Raw genomic sequence first — 25,704 nt, forward strand, 5'->3', positions numbered from 1 at the left:
GATTACATTCGTTTGACCACCGCTATAACCTTGGTTTCCTTGATACTCTTTCACACCACTGGGTCGATACCTCTGCTGGTGGATTTTGTCTCTTACAGAAGCAATCACAAGAATCCGCGATCAAGATTTTAGGTACAGACCATAGTCTATGGGAAAGAGTGCAATGTCTTTTTTTAAATACCTTTCGAAGAGAACTTCAACTTAAAATCATATAAGCAGTAATTTGAAGTACACGTATCATTGCAGTCATTTCATATTTTAAATCAAGAGTTAATTTGTAAAATATTGTAATGAAAACTTTTTTTAAAATCATTTATGTACGATATGATTGTAACGTCTTCTTTGTGCTGAGTTAGCCAATGATGAATGGATAAACTATAATAATTTTGCTCTCTGTATTCCTATTGTTATTTGTTATCTTGATATACATAAACACATAACAATTAACGACACCTGCTCAAAACTATATAATATATTATCGGTACTTGGAGCATAAGGATGACACAAGATCTCGCCTTTCAACTCCGTTCTTTGCCTGGTTCTCAGCCACTCCTAATGTCATCTTAAGCTCTTTCAATTCTCCCTCAACAGTCCTACGCCAGGTTGTTTTTTGGTCTTCCTACTGGCCGTTTCCCTTGTGGTGTCCATCTTAGGGCTGTTTTGCTGATGCTTGATCCTTCCATCCTAAAGACATGTCCAAGCCATCTAAATCTCTTTTGCGTTATTTCATCAATGAACTTGTTAATTCACAGAATCAGCCATTGAACAAATATATGGAGTCCAAAAGTACTGAAGGATATAAGTTGTTTGATTACCCTTTAGAGTCTCCCAGAACTGCTCCTTATCGAGATTATGTTATTAACTGTATTTAGAAGAGGTGACAGAACCCAGCCTTTGGGTAATCGGATAGACCTCGTATGGTCATATAATTCACATTAATGGTAATTAGACAGCAAAAATGACAAATTTACATGCTTCGACAGAATTTAACAGTGGTTTAGCTACGAAATCCTACAATGCACTTAGATGACTTGAGAGAACCCTAATTTTAAAGTTTTTTAGACGTGTAAAAATATTTGGTTCAATCGTATGATAAGAGAAGCAAATGCTGTGTAGTGAAATTGGTGAAACAGAAAAAAAACATGGGAGATTGATTTAACATTTATCTTTAAAAAAAAGTTATGAAATGAGTAAACTTTCTCCCATTGATCATGTCTAGGTGTCATGACTACTCGGTTTATAAACTATCTTTTAAAAAAAGTTTCGTGTCTCACAGCTAAAAACATCAACAAGAAATCTGAGAGCAATGGCTTAATACTGATTTCCCCGCTTAAAACCACGATATAAGGAAAAGAAACAAAATCCTCAGTAAACAGGAAGTTGTTGGCGATTTTTTTTTTTAAATAAATACCACCAAATGCCATACCTACAGGAAGAATGTTTCAAGATTTCAAGATGTTTTGATGAGTAGTTGCTAAGAAAACTGTGACGTCCGCAAAAATACTTTCCCTATGTTAATATAATACAATTTATGTACGTATTTATGACAGAGCCAGGTCGAGACGCATATATTTTTGATTTTTGATTTTTTTAATGCATACTTGACAAAACTTGAACATTTCTCATTCCGCTTTTTTTGGTGACATTTCAGGACCACATATCTTGCTAGGGTTGATAAATATGCTGCTGACTTCATTTGTTTTCTTCACTGTTTCCCGCTAATAAAATTTGAACGCCAAACTTTTTCGTTATTTGTTTGAACGTTAAAACTTCTCAAACAATAACACTCGTCTATTGCCTTATAGGTAATGTATACATATTTTAACAGAGATTTGTCGTGAATTTAATTGCTTAATTTTGTCGATGATTTTTTTTTATTCGTCATTTCTTTTTTGTTCTTCTGTATATGGACATGGCTTTCAAAATACTGTAGGCGCTCCTAATTTCGGTTAAGAGTGATCGACTTTTCTACGTATTTTTTCTGGTTTCAATAATCATGGTAATCGTTATTCCGCCCGAGATATTTAGATATTGCTTTCAAAATCCTTAATAAATTATTTCAGTTACGTATCGTGTTGCTGCTATATATAAAGAGTTTTTTTTATCAGTATTACGTTTTTTTTTTGTGCTTAAATACACTTCAAGTCAGAATATGGATGTCAAAATAAAATAAATTTACTAATGACAGTTTTAAAATCAACATTGTAATAGACATGATGACAGTTTTTAACAAAGCATGCTAGATTAATGTGAGTGATATTCGCTTGCACTGTGAATGGCGTAACCCAACCCTTGGCTGTCAAGTTCTGTCCCACGGGTAATGGCATATCCCGACCTTACGCTGTTAATTTCTGTCCGCGGCTGATTGTTGTTGCAGTCACAGTCTTCATTTGAACAGTCACTACAACCCTGTTTGGTTGACTTCCTCCAGCTATCCCACGTGGACTTTGTCAGCTGTATAAATTGCTGGGCCAGGTAGATGAATGCGAAATGGAAAAGTGGCTCCTGAAGTCAAAGCTTGTATTGAATTTCCGTTTCAACGTATTAATTGTTATTATTTAAAATAAATCATTTTAATTTTTTGACAGAAAACAAAAGAACCGGGGACCGCGTGCACATTTAAACTATGCTAGTGAAACACTTCTGAGTATGTTAAGTTCTCATCAAAATTGGTGACACAAATAAAAGGACGGAAATCAATGATAGTTCACTTTAGTATGTTAACTTTGAACGTTTGAAATGCTATACTTACAGTATCATTTCCATAGAAAGAAAAATTTCTTTGCACTTCTTTGCTGCTGAATGACTTCTCTAAGTCACAAAGGCCTTTAGATATGCTTTCATTCAGATTATCTACCCTAAAACTGTTTAAACTCGTGATGGTTCTGTCCGTTGTGTAGTTATAAAGACCACCAAACCAAGAAAAACTGTTATCAAGAAACCTCTTAAAACTAGGTTCGTCTGGTTCATCGAGAAAGCTAAACGGGTCAACTTTCCGATCCGTTTTATTTTCATCACACATTAACGACAAATCACTGGAATCTGAGATGAAGCTGGAGCTTGCGCGTGGTGGTCCTATTTCGTAACCTTCATCGTCATCTAACAACAATTCTGTACTCTCTGTATCTATGTTTGATTCATCTTGGTTGTTGTATACATTTTCTATTTCCTGGTCTTGATTTAAATCCCTTTTATTCGGCAACATCTGCTGTTCATTAACACTGTCCAGACCAAATGCATTTGCCTCGCAAACAATTATATTGCCATGTTTACGGACACTCTGGTGTAGATGATCAACGCAGTTGGGCTTAATACACAGAAGAGCATTAATGACATTTTCTGGTATAATGTCATGTCTCATATCAAATGTACGTAATCCGTTTTGCTTTTGATGTTTGAATGAAATAAGTTTACAACTCTCGTGGGTTACTACGTTATAGATTCCACCGTCGCCGGCACAGTGTTGCATTTTCTTCACAATTACTTGACCTTGTTTAGATAAATGATATTTCTTTAGCTTTTTGGTTTTCCTTAGTTTGTCGCTTTCCTTACTCTGTGATTGAATGACCGGGGATGATTTCGGTGCATTTGGTCTTTTTCCTTGGAGTCTTTGTGTGTGCATGCCGCCGATTCTTACTACAAAAGGGCAACACACATAAAACGTTGATTTTATAGTTTAATTTTTCATGAACAAGGTAAGTTTTAATGGGGAATTTAAAATCGGTCATGGGTTCTTTTGTGTTTTTCATTTTATACAACGTACATGTAGTAATAGGTATAATTTAAGGAAAGATCTAAGTTTGTTCTCGAAGTTCTTTTAATAACAATTCAACGTGTAAAAACTTTAAGGGTGAAATTTGAAACGAGTTCACTACTTGTTGTTTTAAACTTGCTAAGAACTCTACTTTTACCACCTCGTTGTCTTTGTAAATTCTTTCTTCTTTTCATCTTCAAAAGGAGCAAAATTCCTAGACAAGTTACTGGAAGTGTGAAACAAAACCTGCAATAGTCATATTCCGGCAAAAATGACTGCAAACGCTCGATGGAAATGGACACTGCAAAGAAAAATCCAAATACAAGTTTAGTTTTCAGAACAAAATAAGAAAGGAAATGGCTTATGCATGAACGATTGATATTTAGATTAAAAACCAAAAAAAAATAAAATAAAATAAAAAAGACTTTTTTCCGTTCGAAGTATATAAAACTGAAAAATAACAGTCAGCTGTTGTTATCGTACGGACGAACGGAGTCAAGAGAATGCTAAACCTGCTTTACTGGTGATCAAGCAGGCTAGAATATCACTTGACCAAATATTTTCTTTCTCGAAGAATCACGAAAGATAAGTAATTGCCCTTGACGAGAATTTCAACTTACGCCCCATATTGTCCATGGTAGCAGCCACAGTACTTGAAAATGTGTCTTTCTCGGGTTGATGATTTTCCCATTTGTCACAAAGTTCACATGGTATCTCATTGTATTCTTGCTGCTTATCACAATACTGACAATCTGGTAAAGAATCTAATCCGGACAACCACAGAAATAAATCCAATCCAAATAGGTTGTCTTTCGTACTAAAAGAACGTTGAACATTAAAACATTGTAGTTTAACTTTACTTAACGGGTTCTATATATAGGTGTTTTATTCATATCTGGGTAATTACAAGTATTATCATCATAATATTTAGTCCGTGTTCAATAATGAATTAAATATTGTTTCTTCACAAGTTCAAGTGCAGCTTTGCGATCCCTAACTATCAGGTTTATATCGATCAGGCTTATATATTTATACTGAAAAAATAGAAAGAAAATGAAAATTTTAAATTCTTACCTAGTTCCTTGAAATCTTCCTAGAAACACGAGACAAATTAACAAAATAGAATAAAACTTCATTGCGATTGTGTTGCTCTCATCCCATTACGTTTGCTACGTCTGTCAACCATCTTGCTTGTTTCGTGACGTTATCTCACTATGGAAAGTTTATGACGTCGTTGCGATTATTTCGGTTACATACGGTACTGGTGATTTTGTGGGGGGGGGGGGGGGTTACAGTCTTGACTATCCTTACGGATCTCGCACGACCGCCCTTTACGGGAATTCTGTTAGTAATGCCAGTTAGTAGTAGAAGGTAGCGGAGCCCATCCTTCGTCAGTCAGAGTATGTCCTTACTAGCGGCTGGGCAGCTGTGTTGACGCTCTGGCCTACTCCCAGACTCCACGTGGGCCCGAGAGCGTTTCTCCACTTGGGAGTACGTCAACGTGTAGAGTGAATTACGGTACTTGGTAATGGCATGCAGGTAAAGTAAAGGGTAATCCGAAACTTCACAAAAAGAACCACCCGTTTCGAACAATCATAAACGGCCGAAATCACCCTACCGAGAAAACTGCGGAACTGGTCGAGAATGAATTGAAAGAACACGTACGATCACAGACACTCCCAAGCTTCATACAAGATACAGAAGACTTTTTAAGAAAAGTGAATGACATATCACAGCCGTTACCGAAAAATACGACTTTATTTTGTCTTGATGTCAAAAAGTAATAACCTTGTGTACCTCACAATGAGGCAAGAGAAGCTTGTATCAATGCTCTAAATGAAATAACTAACACGTCAATACCAACGGAAAATGTACTAGAGATGCTAGATCCGGTGTTACAAAATAATAATTTTACATTCAATGGTAAGCACTATCTACAGACAGAAGGAACAGCCATCGGTTCACACTTAGGAATGAACTATGCTTGCACCTACCTAGGAGTTTGGGAAAATAAATTTTTAAGGAATTGTACCTTCAAACTATTTTAGATACGTGGATGACATATGGGGAACATGGGATCATGGCTAAGAATCTTTGAAAGAATTTCATAAACACACTAATTCCATTCGCCCTAGAATTCAAACAGAATTACGAATTTCAAATTCCAGCATCGAATTTTTGGGCGTTCAGACAACGATTAAAGATGGTTTCATCAAAACCGAGTTTTTCACTAAAGAAACAGATGCGCATCAATATTTGCATGCGCATTCAAGCCATCCTTCATCCGTTCAAAACGCAATACCGTATGGTTTGGGAGTACGAGTTTGACGAATATGTCCCGAAGAAAGTGACTACTCAAAGGAACGTGGAGAAATTAAGAAACATCTAAGGAGAAGAGGATACGATAAAAATATAATAGAAGAGTAGACAATTTAAAGCGTGAAGATCTATTGCGCTACCACGAAAAGAAACAAAAATCAATGGTGCCACTTGTTTTAACTTTCTCGCGAGCACTGCCTAACGTACACAGAATCTTGCGAAAAAATATGAAAACACTCCATCAATCACCGCGCTTGAAACAGATATTCCCAGAACCACCGTTAGTGTCTTTTAAGAGAGATAAAAATATTAAAGATATACTTGTGCACAAGAAACACAACCCCCTGTTCTACAGGAAAGAAAATGGCTGTAAACAGTGTGGCAAAAATTGTGCCTTATGCGAGAACATTTGACAACAAAATTATTCCATGACAACAAAGGAAAGGAATACACAATCCGAGGTGATATTAATTGTAAAACCACGGGCGTAATTTACTTGATCTACAGCGATAAATGCAAGAAAAATTTATATGTCGGTCAAACAGGAGACACCTTATACAATATTCAAATTTAAAAAAATTAGAACCCCCCCAAAAAAAATGACCCCGTCACTGAACATCTGATTCACAAACGGTCACAATACAAAACACATGCGAGTTACAGGAATTGTAATGGTGAACTGTTCAACAACATTGCGGGTAAAAGAGTAAGAGTCATTTTGGACGCAGAAATTGAATACTTTAGAACCTATGGATTAAATGTTAAATATGTACATTGAATATCTTACTATTTCCTAATCGTTACCAATCCAAAGTGGACAAAAATGAGAATTTTCAAATATTAAAAAATGATTTTTTAATATTACAAATTCATTTTCTAATATTACAAATTAGATTTCTTATATCACAAAACACTTTTTTAAAATATTAAAAAATCATTTTCAATTATTAAAAATTCAATTGAATTTCTAGTATTAAAAAACTATTTTTTAATATTAGAAATTGATTTTCTAATATTAGAAAATGGATTTGATGTATTCAATTACGACTTTAGAAAATCATTTTGTAATATTAAAAAATGTGACTGATTTTGCAATACCGCAAAGTGATTTTCTAATATTACAAATTCAATTTGTAATATTTCAAAATGTGTGATGCTTTATAATATTACTAAATCAGGAATTTGTATCACGATGGTGTAGTCATATTATCTCCTGTTTTGGTGGGAAAACTTCCGGAAGTGGACCCTGAATTAGGCTTAAATTACATTTGCTCTGAAACTTCCGGTGTAAACAATCAAAATTAATTTAAATAAGCGTTCTTAGGGTAAGTTTTTCTTAATAAGTTTTTTGCTCTAACCCTTTTAATAAAAGGAAGGTGTAATTAGTAGGAAGACGAAGTTGTTTATCCTTTTTACATAAACTAGGTCTCATTCCCTCCCCCATAATCTAACAAAACTGTTTTTAGATATTAGCTCACAGAGGCTTGCTCCCACTATTAGATATGCAGCCCCACTTGTATGTAACATACACAAGGGTCATTCCAAATTTGGGGGGTGCCTCGCTTAAACTCAATTTTTTTTCAAATAAAGTCGAATATAAACATGTATTTACTACTCGGCAATCACTTGACATATGATTAATGTAATGAATAAACACCATCAAATACACGTACTTCTAATTAAAACAACACAATGATTTCAGTGATTTTTCTAGCATTTATCATTTTTGTCATTGATGAAAGACTATTAGGATGACAAAAATTATCTAGTCACATCAAGAGCTATGTGCATTTAAGTTTTGTTTAATGTATTTACACAGTGCAGTAAATAACAGACAAAACTGAAATATGTTCTTTATGTAAGATGTAAATACATACCATTAAAATAGTCTTCATTTTCTCCTGTAGAAGTGATGAAAGCTTTCAAAATCCTGGAAAAAACCCTGTGATTTGAAGATTCAAACTCCATATTTCTACTATTGCTTGGACCGAAAGTGAAGCTACTGTGACCTTGACATTGCTAGACAGACAATGGAAAGCACTGGAAAATTTGTGTTCCTAGTGTTATCGCAATTTATAAGTACTTGTCCGTCTAAGAATCAGATGAAATGTGAATAAGTTGTGGCACATGAAGAAAAAAACACAGATTTTATCAGATTATCCAAGTATCTCTACCTTGTAACCTCCAGAAATAACCATCAAAATGTTTGTAAAGTTTTCCTTTGTAAGATATTGATAGGCCAAATTTAATTGAAATGCACTGTAGAAAATTTTCCCATGCTTTTTCCCTATAAGCAGGCAAAAAATCTAAGTCACAGCTGCTTCATGATGAGATATATTGATTATATGTAAGTTTAAGAAGACCAAGTTGAGAATAATGATGTACCACCTATGCCTGATTCTTATGAAAAATGGTACTGAAGTATTTGTCTAGCAATATCAAGGTTGCCTTAGTTTCACTTTCGGTCCAAGATTGTAGAAATATGGAGTTTGAAAGTTCAAATCATTGTGTTGTTTCAATTAAAAGTATTTGATGGTGATACCTGTGTTTATTCATTACATTCATCATTTGTCAAGTGATTTCTGAGCAGTAAATATCACTGATATATTTGATTTTATTTGAAAAAAAAATTGAGTTGAAGGGAGGCACCTCAAATCAGGGATTACCCTTGTGTAGGTTATATACACTTCTGTCAACACAAAAATTTGATTTCTCCACTCTCCACAGTGGTGATATGTTGAGTGGAGTCACACTGTCTCACTTTTCATAGGAATTGCCATTCAAAAATTGTAATTAACTTCTGTAAAAATATTGAAAACTATTGAAATGGAGCAATTTTATACCAGTTTTTACTTTGGTGGATTTACAGTGGAGGACATAAATGACTCTACTGTGAAGAGTAGAGAAATTCAAATTTTAGTTGACAGAAGTGTACTAGTGGGACTGCATAATTCATAGTGGGAGTAAGCCCGTGTTGGTTAGCTTAATCCCTTTTGGTGGTCAAAGCAAAAAATATCTCCATTGCCAAATTCCAAAAGGGATTAGATGTTACCTATAAGATAATAACATACGCATTACGTAGTTAGTCTGAGATTGCTCTGATGTCCTGCTGATAAGCCCAACAAGCTAGGGCAGTGACATGCCAGAGCTTGTCCCACATCAAAAACATGGGATTTGACTTGAAAGTCAAAATCCTGTAATTCAAAGAAAGACATTTATTTGTTAGTTGCTGTTGCATGTACAACAGACAACACTATTGAAATGTTTTTCACTCTATATGAACTTTCCACACTGCTTAGTCTTACAAAGTTTCACAGTAATTGACTCTTTAATCTCGAGCTTAAAAAAAATTCAAGATCACAATGTTAAGTTAATTTTTTTTTTTAATTTCCATTCTCAATACATGTATAGTTAATAGTATAAACTTTCATTGACATTACATACCAAACTTTAACTTTTCAAGACCCAATTTAACATTAAATTTAAGACTCGAACCATGCAAAATACCACATTTTGATATGGGACACGCTCTGACGTCCCACACCCCCAGCTTGTCTGGTTAATCAGCTGTTCAGAGCAATTTGGGACTAGTCTGTTTTCAGTGGGAAATTTGTGGTGAAATTGAGCCAATATTTGTCAAAAAGGAAATACTTAACCTTAATCTCTTTTGAGATTCAGTTTCTTTAGTGATTTTCTGATTTGGCTGCCATATTGGATGTTTGTACATGTACAAATGTACCGGATGTTTGTACATGTACAAATGTACCTATTTGGTAAACATATGTGCAGTTTAACACTACGTAAGTAGGACTTAAAGCAAGTCAAAGAACATGTTGTAAAGATAGACACAAACAATTTAAGCAACTGAATAAAATAAAAATGCCCCTGTCTGAAATACTTTGTAAATAAGTTTAAGCACAAGGTCCAATTTTATAAGATTTTCAGCCAGTTCTCATCATCCTGAAATCATGTTGAAGCCATATAAATTATTGTACAATTCTTTGAAATGTCATATGTGTACATGTACAAATGTATTTTATACAATACTGTTTAATAATAAACAATTGTCTTTGCTTATTATTACATATAATATATGTGCATTCCACTTGCCATGTTGGAGATGAATTTTGCTTTGCATATGCTTGTACATTTACAAACATGTTAAGTAATTCTGAATGGACAGAAGTAATAGATCAAATGCATGTGTACTTTAAATTTTAAGTAGATTATTTATATACATGTACATGTATGTTTGCTATACTTTTTAGGTGATGTTACACTAATGGATGGGGAGACTCTTGTGAAGGACTGTCTTTCCAAGTTCCTTAATAAGCATGGACTTAATGATGGGATAGAGTGAGACAATATTTCAGCTTTTCAGTAATTAATTCTAGGTTCTGTGGTCTCTTATTGTAAAAGTATTTTCTGAAGAAACAGTTTACTATCTTCCAGAGTAATTATACATTCATATTCACCAATGACATGAAATTTGAAATCTAGAGCATTAGAATGTGATTTTTGTCATTTTACCCCAAAACATCTTAAAAAATATTTTTTAATATCATAAGAATTCTTTTTGTTTGCATTGAAATATTTCCCCATTCAATTTAATTCAAGTTTTCTACAAGTTTTCTATATCTATGTAATTAACAATATCCTACATGTTCACATACATTGTAAGTGCAGTGTAATAGTTTTATATCATTGAATGATTAATATTTCCAATAAATAAACCAATAATTGGTACAATATAAATGAAATTATAAATACAATACTACTTATACATGTATGATGTATCAATATTTCTGACTTTGAACAGAGCCATAGATGAGATTGTGTTGAGCTATGTTATCAGTATACTGGAAGATTTAGGTGATGACCAAAATGCTGAGGAGAATATTGATGTTGACCAATTCACTGAGATGATGGATGCATACATCCCTGGCTTTAACAGTATAGACAGGTATTGCCATTATTAAAGTGAAGGACCATCAACAATCTGCTTTCAAATATTATCCTTTTGCCAAAACTAAGACACTTAAGGCATACCAAAGTTATGTGATAGATTTCTGGGATTCTGATAAATTATATTGTATACCAATGATCAGTATCATGTTGATAGTTTCTTCTATTCACATATTTGATCTTTGAGTGTCCCATCTAGTCTTAAATAGTGCAGCACCTTTCCTTCCATCTGCTGTGCTACTTTTCCATGATTATTATTTAGCCATTAGTTTTGTTTTCTTATTACCTCAGTTTTTTGTTTTCCCTACTTCGTAATGCATTTGAACCAATAAAAAGTTTAATTATAATAGAGTATAACCCTTATTTCTTCCAAAATGCTGAAGTAAAAAGTTTAATCATAATGGAATATAACCCTTTTCTCATCCAAAATGGATCACTGCTGAAATAAAACGTTTATGAGAAGTAAACAAAATGTCATTGGCTAATTTGATTGTCATAGAATGATATCATAACAGAAATTGATGGGAATAACTTAGCCTTTCTTGCTTTGTGAATACAGTAGTAAATGCCACATAGTTGTGATTCAACAGAAATTGAAGAATGCGAAAATTTTAACAAAAAGACTAGAATCTAACAATGATAGTCTTTTATACCTGCCACAATAATTGGCTAGGTACTATGTGATATGGGGAAAGTACTATTATTCGTGGGGTACCAATTTTCATGGTTTTTGTGGGAAGACCAAACCATGAAATTTGGTTCCCCCAACGAATAAGAGATTCCCATTTATGTGTATACTGAAAACATTTGAACCACAAATTCAAGAATCCATGAAATTGTGTTTCTTCCCTAAACAGTAATAGTGGTATCCACGAATCAAAGCACTTTCACAGTACCCTCGGAAAAGTTGCATGTCCATCTGTCTGTCCCCAGACGGTTTTCAGATAATAACTTGAATTTTTATGAAATTTTGTACAGTTGTTTAGTACCATAAAACAGAGGACAAAATCAATTTTCAGCAAAATCACAAATGAAATATGAACATTTTGCCATCTGACCTTTTTTTCACCATTACGTGATGGTGTATCACCTAATGTTTCATTAATGACCTATTTTTCTAAGTTTAAAAAGATTGAAAAATAAATATGAAATTTCATATGCCATATTTTTTTTCTATGTCACTTGAAATTTATACATAAAACACAGGTTTTTATTTGGTGAATCATTTTCTCTAGTTTCATTAATTCCCAGTACTTCACTTCACAAAACTATGTCTAAACTTATTGTAATTTTTGTCTTTCTAATTATTTTAGTGTAGAAGTTTGTGAATGGATGTTCTCATTGTCAACAGAGCTGTCTAACAAGAACAAAGGTTTGTCTAAACTGTATTTTAATTCTATGTTAAGTTATGTGATATTTCTTTAGTGTAATATGTTATATTCTTTTTCTGAACACAAGATTTTTTAGAGGTTTATATCAGAACTAAATAGAGCAAGTTGAGAACAAGGTTGCTGTCATGATAGAAAGAAATTAAATGAATTGGTCTTAAACACTTAGCGGTAGCAACCAAAAACAAGCATTGTGTAAACAGTTTTGGTTGCTTCGACTGGTTCAGTATGGTTTGATTGGAAGTTTTGAATTATTCGTGTTTTTTTGTACATGCAGATAAATACTGTGATTGATTTTTTGTTTTGGTGCTATTTTCAAGTTGAGTTTCATTTAGGCTCAAAGAGTCTAGTTAAATGTTGATTGATATTTTTATAAACTGTTGAACTTATGGAATTCTTTGATATACTGTGTCTTTGTGTATAGATTTTATTTTCAATTTGATCCACATAAGGATTAAAAGAATGCAAAATTCAACTTCCATAAAAAAATTCCACATTTTCTTTTAGAAATTGAAATTGAAACTGATCTGATCAAAATGGTCCATGAACAATTCCAAAATTTACATTTTGTAGCATGTTATGGTACAATTTATTACAGATGATAATTATACAACTGATGAACCTTGCACCCAAATCACTGAAATTTTAGGGGCAACTGCTGTTCCACTCTTACCAGAGGGGGAGGTCAATGGTAATTTGGTAAGTAAACAAGAAAAGATCCCAAGGAAGTACATGTAATATAGTGTTGCAGAACTTTACAGTGTAATCTGGCTTTATATTAAACTTCGGTACTTTGTCTTGGTAATTATTTAACACTTGTAGCAATAGAATCTTTACGGTACTTTAAACTAGAAAGCTGAGTTTTGATATGCAAAGATTTAATGTTCCACAGTGTGACTAAATCTTGATAAGACATAGTTTTGTATCTTCTACAAACAGGTGTTGAAGCTGTAAATAATGAGAGTCCCTTAAGCTTTTATTGATGAACCATTCCACAAATACCATACAGTTTGGGTAAATCTCAATGTTGTCTTACAAGTTAACTCAAATCAAAATATTTTAATATATATTACCTTAGCATATCCTAACAACATAAGTATAAATATTTTTTGTGGTAAAATTGTGAGGTTAATTTCAAAGTCAAGCATTCAAACTCAGATTTCAGAATGTTCTTTATTTGATAGGGGGTGGAATTAGACTGTCAAATTTATTATGATCTTTGGCAAATGTTAAAATAAGAATGAAAGTTAGATATAATGAGTTATTTATTCACCAATTGAAGGCACATTGTGATAGTGTTCATTCTTACTGTGTCAGCATTTTATAGCTTCGACACTGCAAAAATATATAATAGTTAAAGCTGTATCAGATTGTTTTATAGACATTGGTAATACATTTCAATGGTTGTTGTAGAGGTATCAAGTTGTGAACAGATGTTGATAGAACATACCCTATTATGCTCTACTTTCTTTCTCCATAGAACGGCTATGGAATTGATTGTAGTATCCAGCTGGTTTCAATGATGATGGAGCATACCCTATTATGCTCTACTTTCTTTCTCCATAGAACGGCTATGGAATTGATTGTAGTATCCAGCTGGTTTCAATGATGATGGAGCATACCCTATTATGCTCTACTTTCTTTCTCCATAGAACGGCTATGGAATTGATTGTAGTATCCAGCTGGTTTCAATGATGATGGAGCATACCCTATTATGCTCTACTTTCTTTCTCCATAGAACGGCTATGGAATTGATTGTAGTATCCACCTGCTTTCAATGAAACATAATAAATGTGTTACATAAACTGCTGAGAAGAGCCTATTGAAAAAGCTTCAAGCATGCTCGGAGCTTCCTTTTAAGAATAAATCTATCACCCCTTATTTTAATAATTAAGTACTGTAAACAGGTTTTCTTGTTAATGTTGACTGGGTCTGAAAATATAATCAATGTTTTTTGCCAAGTTATGCTTTGTTCATTATTTCGTACGTGTTCAGGGTTACTACATTTATTTAGTGTTTTAATACTCCCTTATGAAACTGTGAAATGAGTACACAGCAATATAAGCAAGTTAGTTCTGAGATATTTATGATTTTGTATTATTTTCATTTAAGGAATGTGAAGAAGATATAGAAGATGGACAAATAAACTTGTTACTTGAGATGTTCCCAAAGGCCTGTACTATGGAAGTTACACACTGTTTGTCTCTCAGTAATGGTAACTTAGATGAAGCTGCTCAGCTGATCATACACAGAGAGGAGAAGGGTGATTCTATAGTCACTCCTGTAAGTGAATTTCCCATAGGAAATAAAAACTTTGACTGCATTTTTTGCACCTGTCCCCAATTAGAAATTTCTGGCCTCTGTATGTCTTGTTTCTTTTTCACCTTTAGTTTATTTTTTATGCTACTATGGGGGCAACTGTTTCGTTGTACCTGTATATAATGATGTTTTTGGGCTAGCTGCAGCCTGCCTTGAGGTTTTCCCCCTCATTCCTTGAAGACCGGTGGGTGGCTTTAGGCTGACATTTTCATCACTGTGGGGTTGTTGTCTCTTTGACATATACACCATACCTATTCTTGTTATATTTGATAGAAAGATCAGGATTTAATTATTAATCCTGTTGGTACCTCCTCAGTAATGAGTACCCAATATATCAATGAATAATGTTGTCTTATTTACTATTGGTAAACACTTTAGTGATATTAACCACTGTGTGTAAATTAGTCTCAATTTTAAGTAATTTCGATGTATTTATTTTCTTATTTTAGACAAATATAAAGAAGAAAAAAGAAATGGTTTTAGATGACAATAAAGTAAAAAGTCATATAATTAACAGGTGAACAGTAAGAACTATAAAGTTTAATACAAGTGTAACAGAAAGTTTGTACTATGTCTTTATCTAATTACTGTAACAGAAAATTAGTGCAGTTTCTTCGATCAATCTACTTTTGCAGAGTTTTAAATTTGTGATCCTTCACCAAATTATAGTGTAATGTCCTTTGAAAAAAAATGAAAACAGTTTTATTTTTGCATTACTGGTATTACACTGAAAAAAAACAAAAAAATTCATGGTTCACAGTATCTGTTTGTTTTAAATGAATTGGTAAAATCTTTTAATACATTTTATACATTTTTGTTCCTTGTACATGTATGAAGACCTTATCTGACATAATTTGTTTACTTTTCTTAGCTTGCTTAGTGAGTATACCACACGCTATGTAGAACTAAAATTTTATATTTTAATGTGTTTTGTTAATTCATGAAATCTGTGTAGGATAAATATAAGATACAAATATTTTAGGTTTTCCTATGTCGACACAGATGCTGATAAGAAGACACACACCCCTGTGATGAAGAAACAGGTTTGATTCTGGCTTCAGTTTTTTGTTACTACATGTATATTAAAATGGTTTGCATGCAGCAGACTTTTTTCCCCATTATTTAAATTTTCTTAATCCATGCATTTAGTGAATTTAATTATTATGGGAACTTTGAATCCAGAAAATGCTAACAAAGCAAATTGCTGGTAATATTGATTTCTGCATATTCTATACCCCATTTACTATTATAGTGGGTTAACCTCTTTCTGGTGGTCAAAATATTAATCCAAAACAACATTTGATGGACACAATTTGTTTCTATACACATAGCCTGGATAGTCTATTGAATGTCAAAAATATTATTATGATTGTAAATGCTGATCTACTTAAGGAATGGATGAATGACAAGAGTCATTGGCTGCCATTATTGATTTTGTTTAACCTGGTTCTATTCTTAGTCATATCATCTGATTTTAATGAGGGATGTCTTTTACATAGCAGACCGTTTATCATTTCTGTTTCTGTTATTGTAGGTTGAAAATCAATATTAAAATTTTAATCAAATTTTGAATGCATACATGGATTTTGAGGGTGTATAGTAAATCATAATGGCAAACTGATAAAAGAACGATAAACCATATATTTAATGTTGAGCTGATTTGAAAATGTTAGTAAACCCTCATGATCTTACCTTGATGAAATATGATCCATAAATTCGGGCCCGTTCTTCATTACAAAGAAATCCAAATTTGCAATTACATCAGAAAGAGGTTGCCAAGGAACTATAATGCAAATTACATGAATGTTGAATAGTTTTCATTTATAAAAGAAATATATCAGTGATAGGGATGTATTTCACATTTCTGATGGTATTTTATAAAGTGAATGATTTTTCTGCAGGACTCCAAAAAGATGGTGAGATATTTAGACAATAAAGTTGTCAGTACTAAAGGGGAAAGATTTACGGAAATCAAGAAAGATGATTCCGAGGAAATGAAGAAGACTTACATCAACCTGAAACCGGCCAGAAAGTACAGGTTTCACTGACAGCATTCCATTGTGTAATCTTGTTATTCAAACAATACAACTATGTGATAGTAACATAAAGATCTGGGTGACTACAATGTACATGTAGTATTACCTGAATACAACTGGAGGAGTATTTATCTTTTTCCTAGTTCAACGCCTATCAAAATTATATGACACTATTAATTTTTATAATACTGCAATAAGTTTTTGTACATGGAAAGAAGTATGAACTTTGGTTTTATAAAAGTCTGCTGTATGTATAATCAGGGTAGGAAACTCACTCAAATTCTAGACAGTCCGGAATACAATTTTTCAATATATTTACTATATGGCCATATAGTTTTTTGTTAAAATCAGCCAACCCTGCCCCAAAATGGCCAGTCTCGGGCTGACGGGTAGGCTACTATTTCTAACTCTGACTGTAAGTTTAGTTACGCCTACAAACTTTGTTTTAATGACTCAAATTATTGCTACACCAAATATACCAAGGAGCCTCAGGGAAAATTGGGAAAAAGTTTTTTTTGTCAAGTTTTTCCTTTTTTATTTTATTTTTTGAATGCATTATAAAGGAATATAATTACAGTATTTTTCAGAATGAGATTTTACACAAAACAGGTAGAAATGTTGGGTGGAGTGAAGTGTTTCCTCTGTTTTAAGTTTTATACATATAAAAAGTAAATTGTATATTGTTCTATAAGTCAGCAAGCGTCAGGTTTCTCAAATGGATTGTTTTCTGATCAGATCTTGATTTGACATTAAATTTCAAAGTTCAAGCTTGGCAATTTGTCAGTTGAGGAAAGGTTTAAGGAAATTCTTAAATTTAGACGTTTTATAAAGCAGGATCCAGATTTGTTGGAGGCTACATTACAACATATTGTTCTAGGATTATGTCTTTTATGTGTGTTGTGGAATAGTACATGTATATTGCAATTTAGAACTGGTCATTTGATCATTTCTAAAGAAGTGTCGAGTTACATTTTATCTGTGACCTTGATAACCTGCCTGATCTTTGTATTGATTATACACCGTTGTAAAATGATCTCAATCTGTACACTTCTATTGGTAAAAGATTGCAATGCCTGACTGACTTGATTAGTTTTTTTATTGTTTTACCTTGTTACATGTAGTAGTTTTCCATAGTAGTTACATTTTACGTAACCTTTATTTCTAAATTCATAAAGAATTTGTGCCATCCATGCTGTGCATATGACACTTTTAGAGTTTGTGGATCAACTTATTGTGTCATTTAACATACTAAATACCAGTACATTTCTTTATAAATGTGATGACTTAGAGACTCAATATATTCTGACCAACCTCTTACATAATAAAACCTGTATTTTAAACAGTTTTTGATTAACACTTTAGACATGATTAGCACTGTAATTATATTTTGTTTTCAATCTAATTTAATTTGATTGGTTTTGTTTATAATTAGATGTGTACTACATGTATGGACATTCATTTATAAGATTAATAACAGCGTTTAATGTTACATTTTAATTTGTTATTTTGAATTTTAGTTACATACTATGTGTTCATTTTTATACAATTACAAAAAAAAATGTAACTTTTTAAATCATATGTTGACAGCAGCATCAATACTTGTGTGATTTCCATATCAATCATCTATTAACAAAATGTGTCAAGAGTTTTCTGACAAATTCTGTTGTAAATTACTTACTAAATGGCTGATCTTTGTGTGATATTTCTTATCACCATTAAGGTTTAAATGCCAAAGACTTTCCAGGGTTCAACACTTTTCTTGCTAGATAGCCTGCAGGACTTTCTGGTAGAGTTTTAAAAACTAATTTAAGTAGCCCAAAGGACTACCAATTAAAACTTCATGACAGTCCTTTCTAAAATTAGGTAGGCACAGGACTACTGGACTACTGTTAGTGTCAAACCCTGCTTTTGCTAATTTAAACTAGTGCATTTGTCCTTCACATTTTATTAAGGTTTAACCTAACAAACAATGATACTGAAATAATCAAACTTATCTGTTAATATTCATTACTGTCTTTTAGTGAAGTTACGTTTAAGAGGAAACAAGACGTCCAGACTTTACAATCTCTTAGACTTGTGGTTCTATGACCACAACAAATAGTGTATTTGCATTTGGTTTATGCATTTCAATTTCATGGACAAGGATTTTCTATTTGGGCATTTTTTCCAGCTACTTTATATACTGCAAAACATTTTAAAAAATTAAATAAAAATAATTGGCATATCAATTTTTACCTAATTTTCTTTTTTCAGTTTACATCTTTAATTAGAAATTTGAGAAGAATGGTCATTTTAAAATCTCTGAACAAAAAAGCATGATTTATTTTGATTGTCTTTAAAATGAAGTATATCTTTATTAGGTGTTGAAGCAGCTGTCAAATTTTGGTACACCTGGTGCTTCTGAAAAACTCATTAAGGTAGATTATACCTATTTCAAATTCTTTTTGCAAAATTATACAGACGTGTCTTTCAAGGGGAGATAATTGGCTGGAAAAAATAAAAGGAATATTTGTTTTTTTTTCTTTAATATAAAGAGAGAAAATTATCATTATATTTCTTTTTTTTTAAAGAATGTTGGAATTTTTTTAAAGAAATTTTATTTATCAGTTTTTTCATGGCTTGCAAAAAAATTGAAAAGGTAGCTAATAATCTCCTGCATTTAGGTACGAATATCTCAAAAAGTTTGGTGACCTATATGTATGTTTTTATTTATACATGTATGAAACTTTTATTACAAAATCAGATTCACCTTAAAGCCAGCAATTTTAATTTTGAAAAGTTATTGTTACTGTGTAATGTGTTTAAGATCAAATAAATGTTTTTTTTATTTGTTTGAATGTCTACAAGACAATGCTTTTTACCTTGACTGTTTACACAAACATGTTTATTAATTAAATATTTAGAAATTAAGTGAGTTTTGTTTGGTTTTCATCCACATGTTTTATTTATTAATGTAAATCTTAATAAAGTAACCAAGCTATTTTTTTTTATATACAGTATATAAAAAGAAGAGGATAAGAAGTGTCCATGCCAGTTTGTTCTAACTTCAATGTCAAATGTTGGTGAACAACATAGTACAGTTATGTGGTTTTAATAATTCCAGTTTCTCAATTACTATATCAAACACTCTAGATTATTTTTATTAATGTTTTGATAGCAAAAATTTCACAATAGTCATGACACCAAGCCTGCTGTCATGACTAATTTTCTAACTGAGTTTTTTTCTCAAATGCCCGAGACTTAAATTTGTTCAAAGAGATCTGATAGAAATTTTAGTTAAAGCAGTATTTGAGGAAACTCTCAATTCATTTTTTTTTATGGAACTGGACCTAGGACCTCAAGTGTTGCACGTACAATTTTTTTAGTTGACCCATTATTCCATATAGATATGGCTGACAGTTTTGTCTTTCCAGATAGTGGAAGGATGTTGATAAGATTTTTTTAGTTGACCCACAATTCCATATAAATATAGCTGACAGACACTGGAAGGATGTTGATACCACCTGTTCACATTTTATATAAGTTGGGGGACACCTTTTAAACTTAATTTTTTATATTTTCCTTTTCTCTAGACCATGGAGAAAACAATTGTTTTTAAACTTAATTAACTTATAACTTCTGACTAATTACAATTTCAAAAGTGGAACTACAAATTTTTCTTGCTTTTCCGTTGTATAATTCAAACATTAAGACTTTTAAGAAGCCTTACGTAAAATCTCTTGTATGCCCCAAACTGCATGAGCAAACAGAGGAAAAGAATCTGTCAAGTGTAGCAGTGATTGATCAAGATTGTCAGTGAGTGCATGCAGAAAATCTGACGACTTCATCACTGTGTGTTGTCTATGCTTGTGTAAAATGTTCCTCAGTAAGTGAAAAAGATGATTTGAATTCCAGTATAGAAGAACTTGAATATTTTCCTTTTTCAGACAAATGTCTCTCAGATGGTTTGAAAGTTCAGTTATCCTTGACATCAACATTTTTACCATTTTTTCAAATAACCGAAAGTGGCAAAATGATGTTAGCAGCCTTACATGTAGTTCTACTTCTACCTAAAAAAAACAAACAGAATTTTGAGTGGTATAATGAAATATACACTGATCTCACCTCTGCATATAATCTCTATATATACCTTTTCCTGAATTTCTTACCTAATAATTTTCAAAAAGATTTTTAAAAAAAATTGATATTTAAAATTGGTTGATTGAAACATTTAAAAATTACAGCATCTTTTTAAATTATCTCTAGCCTATAAGTAAATTTATCTTACCATACATTCATGATCTTTTGACAACAAACTGTTAAGTACACAGGTAATGATATCCAGAACACAGTTAACAACTTGTACCAAGTCAACAAACTGTTCACTGTCCAATACATTGGTAATCACATGTACATTTCTTTGCAAAGAAGACAAAGAAATACTGGCTTCATTCTCAATACATTGTTTTATCATTGTTAAACTGTTGTTGATAGTTTTAAGTGTGACTGAAGTTAACTGTGGTGTTCTTGTTACTGTCTGTAAGTTTAGTATGCTCTGTAGAAATGCTGTATTCTGGATCATAGATGAACTGTTTTCTGTTGAATTCAACTGATGATTGTTGCTGACTGTATCATCAGTCTCCATTAATGGACTCTCTCCACTTGTAGGCAGAGACGGGTGTACTACAGACTCTAACATAGAAGAAATAATTCATTTAGTATACATGTACTAGGTACAGGTCTTAATGCTTCCTTTCAGTTAAGATTTCATTCTGGTTTCCAAAATGAATTATTATAGATCAGATTGGTGAGAAATAATTTCAAGAAAAGTAAACCATATTGTGTCCTCATATGATACTAAGCACATTCCTGATAATAGATGGATACATAAAATCAAGCCCAATCAAATGATTAAATGATGGTTTTTTTTTTTTCTATGCCAAATAATAGTTTTTTCTTGTTTACTTTTTTAAACAAGAATAAAAACATAAACTGGATTAGAAATTACCTCTATTCTGTCTGAAGCTGGACTGAAGAACCAATTGCTGCCTTAGCTGTAGAATTTCATTTTCTGCAGATTTCAGTCGATCGTTGCAGGTATGATGTTGATGTCGATATTCTTGGCATAGCTTTTCCGTATACTCTGATGCAGACATGTGATCTGGCTTACTCTTTATACATGCCAGAGCAATTGCCATTTTAAAAGTTTTTAAATAATTCTTATCTGCAAGAATTGGAAAAAAATTATTTTGTTTTACATATTATTGAATTAAAGTCTAAAACAGAAAAGTTTTGAAACTTTTTAAAAATAGAAAGATAAAGCAGAAAAATAAAGATCAAAGGAAGTGTTGCTTGAATTTGACTCCAATAAATTCAAGTCTCATGCAAAATGTGTGACTTCACAGACTTGCAGCCAGAATACTACGGAATTTATAGTTTTACAAACATTCTGCCAGAACACTCACTCAAATGAAGTTTCAAAAGTTTCAAATTTTCTTTGAAAGTAAAATGTGTGTTAGTTTACAAACTTTTAGCTCTTCGAAATCTTTTGAACAAAACTCATGGTTAGGAGGACAAAAAAGACACAGACACACACACACACAAAACAATACACCCTTAATGACCTTATTTACACACACATACATACACGCACAAAAATTATAAATGTATATATAAATTAAAAAGTGAGTAATTTTTTTTTTCACCAGAACATGCAATACATATTTTTTTAGAAACAATGCTGAATAAAGTCAATATACCATCTTTAGAACTTATTTCTTTTTCTTTTTCCATTTTGAATTAAAATATACAAAACCAGTTTCGGCAAAAGAATTCCGCTTCAAGCCCTGATTTGAGAAAGAGGAATCAAGGGAATCAAGGTTATAGCGGTAATTAATAGAATGTAATCCTGGGACAAAGACCAGACATGGAAAACAGACATACACAACAAAGAACATAAAGGTAACTAAAATCATACTTACAAAGTAACACAAGTAAATGAGCAACTCAGACTCCACTAAAAACTGGGAGCATGGACCAGGTGCACCGGTAGGGTAAGCGTCCTCTGCTTTTCTAGAAACACCCGCCGAGTTGCTCATAAAAAGTCAAGTCCGGGGTAGACAAACGAGGAAAGGAACATTATGACCCGTTGAATAAATCAGTTTTCATGGTGCTGATGGATACACCATAACGATCCACGAGTTCATGATGACGACCATAAAACTTCTATAGTGATGACTTCAATCTCGTAGCAACATAACCCTGTTCCAGAAGCCTATTTGTTAAAGTTCTAGCGCGATACAAAAAGTCTGCGTAGTTTCGGCAAGCTCTGGCATAACGTATGAGTTGTGATATGAACACTCCATACGCAGGAACCGAAGGGATGTTGCCACAGATGAAAGTTGACAATTCTGAATGAAAAGTCATCACGTTTATCGTAAAGTTTGATCAATAGTTTTCCTTTACCATCGATTTCTAAGTGTAGGTCAAGATATGAGTGTCTGTAGTATCCTTTATCTCAAGTTCTTTTGGGTAGATGCGATGTATCAAATCCCCGAAATTAGGATTGTTTAAAGATAATACGTCACGAATTATCTCCCTTTTCGAAAAGTATATTTTAGTCAAGTTAAACACAACTTTTTAATAATGAAAAAAAGTTTTCGTTTTAAATCACAGGAGTTTAATACAAAGTAAAATGCATTTACTGTCAATATAATAATCTGCTCCTACACCATGTTGATATTTATTGGTGTCTGAAAGCTATTTGTGAATTAAGAAAATCAATGCATGTATTTAATATCAGTCTATGGTTAAAACCCTTTACGTATGTAACAAATAGAAAAATTCCGAAATTGAAATAGTCAGGAGTATATGTATTGCTCGAGATTTTTCACGAATTGATTCCTTCTTGTGTATATATTTAGCATATTAAGGTGTGTAACGCGATACATAATGGATTCCTATTCAATCTTTGAAACCAGATTTTTTAGAGACACATATGAAATTATCCATTCAGACCATAATTTATAGCCCCGTGCAGGTCCGGATGTTAAAAGAATAGGCCTGCAGCAGCGCTAAACTTGTCGTAAAAGGCAACTAAATAGTGCTCAGAACCTTAGCCGGGGGCTAGGGCGCGCTGCCCACAGAGCAACTGGGTTGTGTACCTCAGGTGGTGGAATGGGGTACCCCTGGTGTGTTACATGCTGGGGTTGTCAGGCTATAATACGGAAAACCTGACCGCAAACCATAGTGGTGCACCGTGTTGGGAAAGATGCCACGTTCCTTGCACGTTAAAAATCCCTACTGTGGTATTCTCCCGGAGTAGGAACCACAAGAGGCTAAATTGCCCGACCCTACAAACCTCTTCCTATTTCCAATGGCAATCAAAATTTGTTGACCCCGTTATCCTTGTGTCCCATCCCATTTTTCATTTCAACATCATTTCATGTTCATTTTGTCATCCACTTCATGTTCATCGCCTGAATATAGCTGAAATATTGCTGCTCGGGTGTTAAATCCTGACAAACAAACAAACATAATTTATAAATTTATTTTATATGTAATGTATGTTACATTGTACTGTTTTTGTTTATGCCATAACCATGTAAATGTGTTTGTGCAAATAAAATTGTTTATTGTCTATGTAGACAATATAGAGAACATAGCTCAACGTGCTTCTACTACTTGAATTAGGACAAGTTCCCATTTTCTAATGATAAAAAAGAACGACAGAAATTCAAAACGTTCATATACAGTTTGTAACTCTGGGCAAATTGAAAATGAAGAACATTTCTCGCTTCATTGTACTCACTATGAACAAGGAACACACAATTTAAAGAATAAAATAAATAAACCAATCCCTGGCTTTATGAAAGAGTAGTAGAGGATGCCAAGATTCTAGCGGAAATTCAGGGACAGTGACCAGACGGGGAAAAAGAGACACATACAACAAAGAACATAAAGTGAACAAAATAGCACATACAAAGAAACAAAAGCAAATGAGCAAAGACTCCACTATAAGTAGGAGCATGGACCAGGTGCACTGGTAGGGTAAGCATCCTCTGCTTTTCTATAAAAAAAACACCCGCCGACATTCTCATGAAAAGTCAAGTCCGGGGTAGACGAAAATGGAAAGGAAAACCGTAACACGTTGAACAAATCGGTTCTCATCTGTAGTATCCTTTATCTCAAGTTCTTTGGGGTAAGGCGATGCATAAAATCCTTGAAACTAGGATTGTTTAACGATAATGCGTCATCTATATAGCGGAAACTGAGATTAAAGAATCTAGCCAAACGATATTCAAAGCAAAGTACACATTACTTTAAGATGGATTCACAGAAATCACCCAAATGTCTCATAAAAAAGTGCAGTAGGACTAACTTGTCTCCGCTGCGGTAGCTCAGAACGGCTTGTGGAAGTTCTTTGTCGAGGCCTTGTCCCTTGTAACCATTCGCTGACAGCACGATATACTACTATACTTCAAAGAACATCTAGAGATGATTGAAAAAAGATGAATCTGGAAAAAAAATGAAATAAGTAACCTTCGAAAACAAGGAAAATAGATGCATCATAAAAAAAAACTTTAAAAGTGAAAAATCGGTGCTATCATTCTGTTATTCAACAGATCATCTTTTTCAACTAGGTTTTCTTGTCAGTTCCCTGTGGGGTTGTTGTCTCTTTGACATATACATCATAACTATTCTTGTTATATTTGTTGACAAACCAAACGGTCACAAAGACTTACCTCTAGGATCGCATACTAGTTAAAAAGGAAATCCCATATCATAGTAGCCGATTCATTAAAAAAATGAGTCGTATTGGTAACATATATGTCAACAAATATAGAAATTTTTGGATTTTTTTTTATTTTGCGGTCAGTACTCAAAGAATATTATTTTAGAAAAGAAAACGGTACCAGATCGTTTCAAACCAATCTGGTGATGT

At 32.9% G+C, this 25,704-nt stretch overlaps 3 protein-coding genes across 7 annotated transcripts; 1 reads left to right on the forward strand and 2 right to left on the reverse strand.

Annotated features, from left to right (window-relative positions):
- Nucleotides 1–457: 457 nt before the first annotated feature.
- Nucleotides 458–4,986, reverse strand: LOC148615403 (uncharacterized). 2 transcript variants are annotated; one of them, XM_088590317.1, is made up of 5 exons: nucleotides 4,829–4,986; nucleotides 4,375–4,571; nucleotides 3,915–4,055; nucleotides 2,753–3,636; nucleotides 458–684 (listed from the first exon to the last, which is right to left on the reverse strand). In XM_088590317.1, exons 1-5 carry the CDS (start codon nucleotides 4,888–4,890, stop codon nucleotides 574–576), a joined length of 1,395 nt encoding a protein of 464 aa, XP_088446443.1. In that variant the 5' UTR covers nucleotides 4,891–4,986; the 3' UTR covers nucleotides 458–573. The 2 variants fall into 2 exon arrangements, with proteins under 2 accessions (XP_088446443.1, XP_088446442.1); XM_088590316.1 differs by lacking the exon at nucleotides 458–684 and adding an exon at nucleotides 2,152–2,505.
- Nucleotides 4,987–7,297: 2,311 nt separating this feature from the next.
- Nucleotides 7,298–19,691, forward strand: LOC148615404 (CUE domain-containing protein 2-B-like). 2 transcript variants are annotated; one of them, XM_088590322.1, is made up of 9 exons: nucleotides 7,298–7,398; nucleotides 10,342–10,429; nucleotides 10,893–11,036; nucleotides 12,352–12,410; nucleotides 13,025–13,125; nucleotides 14,539–14,709; nucleotides 15,195–15,262; nucleotides 15,728–15,788; nucleotides 16,647–19,691. In XM_088590322.1, exons 2-9 carry the CDS (start codon nucleotides 10,356–10,358, stop codon nucleotides 16,791–16,793), a joined length of 825 nt encoding a protein of 274 aa, XP_088446448.1. In that variant the 5' UTR covers nucleotides 7,298–7,398; nucleotides 10,342–10,355; the 3' UTR covers nucleotides 16,794–19,691. The 2 variants fall into 2 exon arrangements, with proteins under 2 accessions (XP_088446448.1, XP_088446449.1); XM_088590323.1 differs by lacking the exon at nucleotides 7,298–7,398 and adding an exon at nucleotides 8,564–8,662.
- Nucleotides 19,692–19,907: 216 nt separating this feature from the next.
- LOC148615405 (meiosis-specific protein MEI4-like) lies at nucleotides 19,908–23,301 on the reverse strand. Of its 3 annotated transcripts, none has more exons than XM_088590320.1 (4): nucleotides 22,742–23,301; nucleotides 21,769–21,984; nucleotides 21,049–21,452; nucleotides 19,908–20,830 (listed from the first exon to the last, which is right to left on the reverse strand). In XM_088590320.1, exons 2-4 carry the CDS (start codon nucleotides 21,956–21,958, stop codon nucleotides 20,477–20,479), a joined length of 948 nt encoding a protein of 315 aa, XP_088446446.1. In that variant the 5' UTR covers nucleotides 21,959–21,984; nucleotides 22,742–23,301; the 3' UTR covers nucleotides 19,908–20,476. The 3 variants fall into 3 exon arrangements, with proteins under 3 accessions (XP_088446446.1, XP_088446445.1, XP_088446447.1); XM_088590319.1 differs by lacking the exon at nucleotides 22,742–23,301 and adding an exon at nucleotides 22,520–22,726; XM_088590321.1 differs by lacking the exon at nucleotides 22,742–23,301 and adding an exon at nucleotides 22,289–22,369.
- Between the last annotated feature and the right edge of the window lie 2,403 nt (nucleotides 23,302–25,704).

The sequence above is a fragment of the Perna viridis genome, chromosome 6, assembly GCF_037379345.1.
Source record: "Perna viridis isolate PV_CMFRI_1.1 ecotype Kerala chromosome 6, ASM3737934v1, whole genome shotgun sequence".
Taxonomy (NCBI): Eukaryota; Metazoa; Mollusca; class Bivalvia; order Mytilida; family Mytilidae; genus Perna; species Perna viridis.

Excerpts from the sequence above, each read along its gene's own strand:
- LOC148615403 (XM_088590316.1), bottom strand. The coding sequence starts at position 4,890 with ATGAAGTTTTATTCTATTTTGTTAATTTGTCTCGTGTTTCTAGGAAGA. Across the intron at positions 3,637-3,914 it reads GAATTTACAAAGACAACGAG|TAAGAATCGGCGGCATGCAC; the intron begins GTGGTAAAAGTA and ends GCCCTTTTGTAG. Across the intron at positions 2,506-2,752 it reads CTTTCTATGGAAATGATACT|GAGCCACTTTTCCATTTCGC; the intron begins GTAAGTATAGCA and ends CTTTGACTTCAG.
- LOC148615404 (XM_088590322.1), top strand. The coding sequence starts at position 10,356 with ATGGATGGGGAGACTCTTGTGAAGGACTGTCTTTCCAAGTTCCTTAAT. Across the intron at positions 13,126-14,538 it reads GGGAGGTCAATGGTAATTTG|GAATGTGAAGAAGATATAGA; the intron begins GTAAGTAAACAA and ends TTTTCATTTAAG. Across the intron at positions 14,710-15,194 it reads GTGATTCTATAGTCACTCCT|ACAAATATAAAGAAGAAAAA; the intron begins GTAAGTGAATTT and ends TTCTTATTTTAG.
- LOC148615405 (XM_088590319.1), bottom strand. The coding sequence starts at position 22,553 with ATGGAAAAAGAAAAAGAAATAAGTTCTAAAGATG. Across the intron at positions 21,985-22,519 it reads AGAAATAAGTTCTAAAGATG|ATAAGAATTATTTAAAAACT; the intron begins GTATATTGACTT and ends CAATTCTTGCAG. Across the intron at positions 20,831-21,048 it reads CAAAAGATCATGAATGTATG|GTAGAAGTAGAACTACATGT; the intron begins GTAAGATAAATT and ends TGTTTTTTTTAG.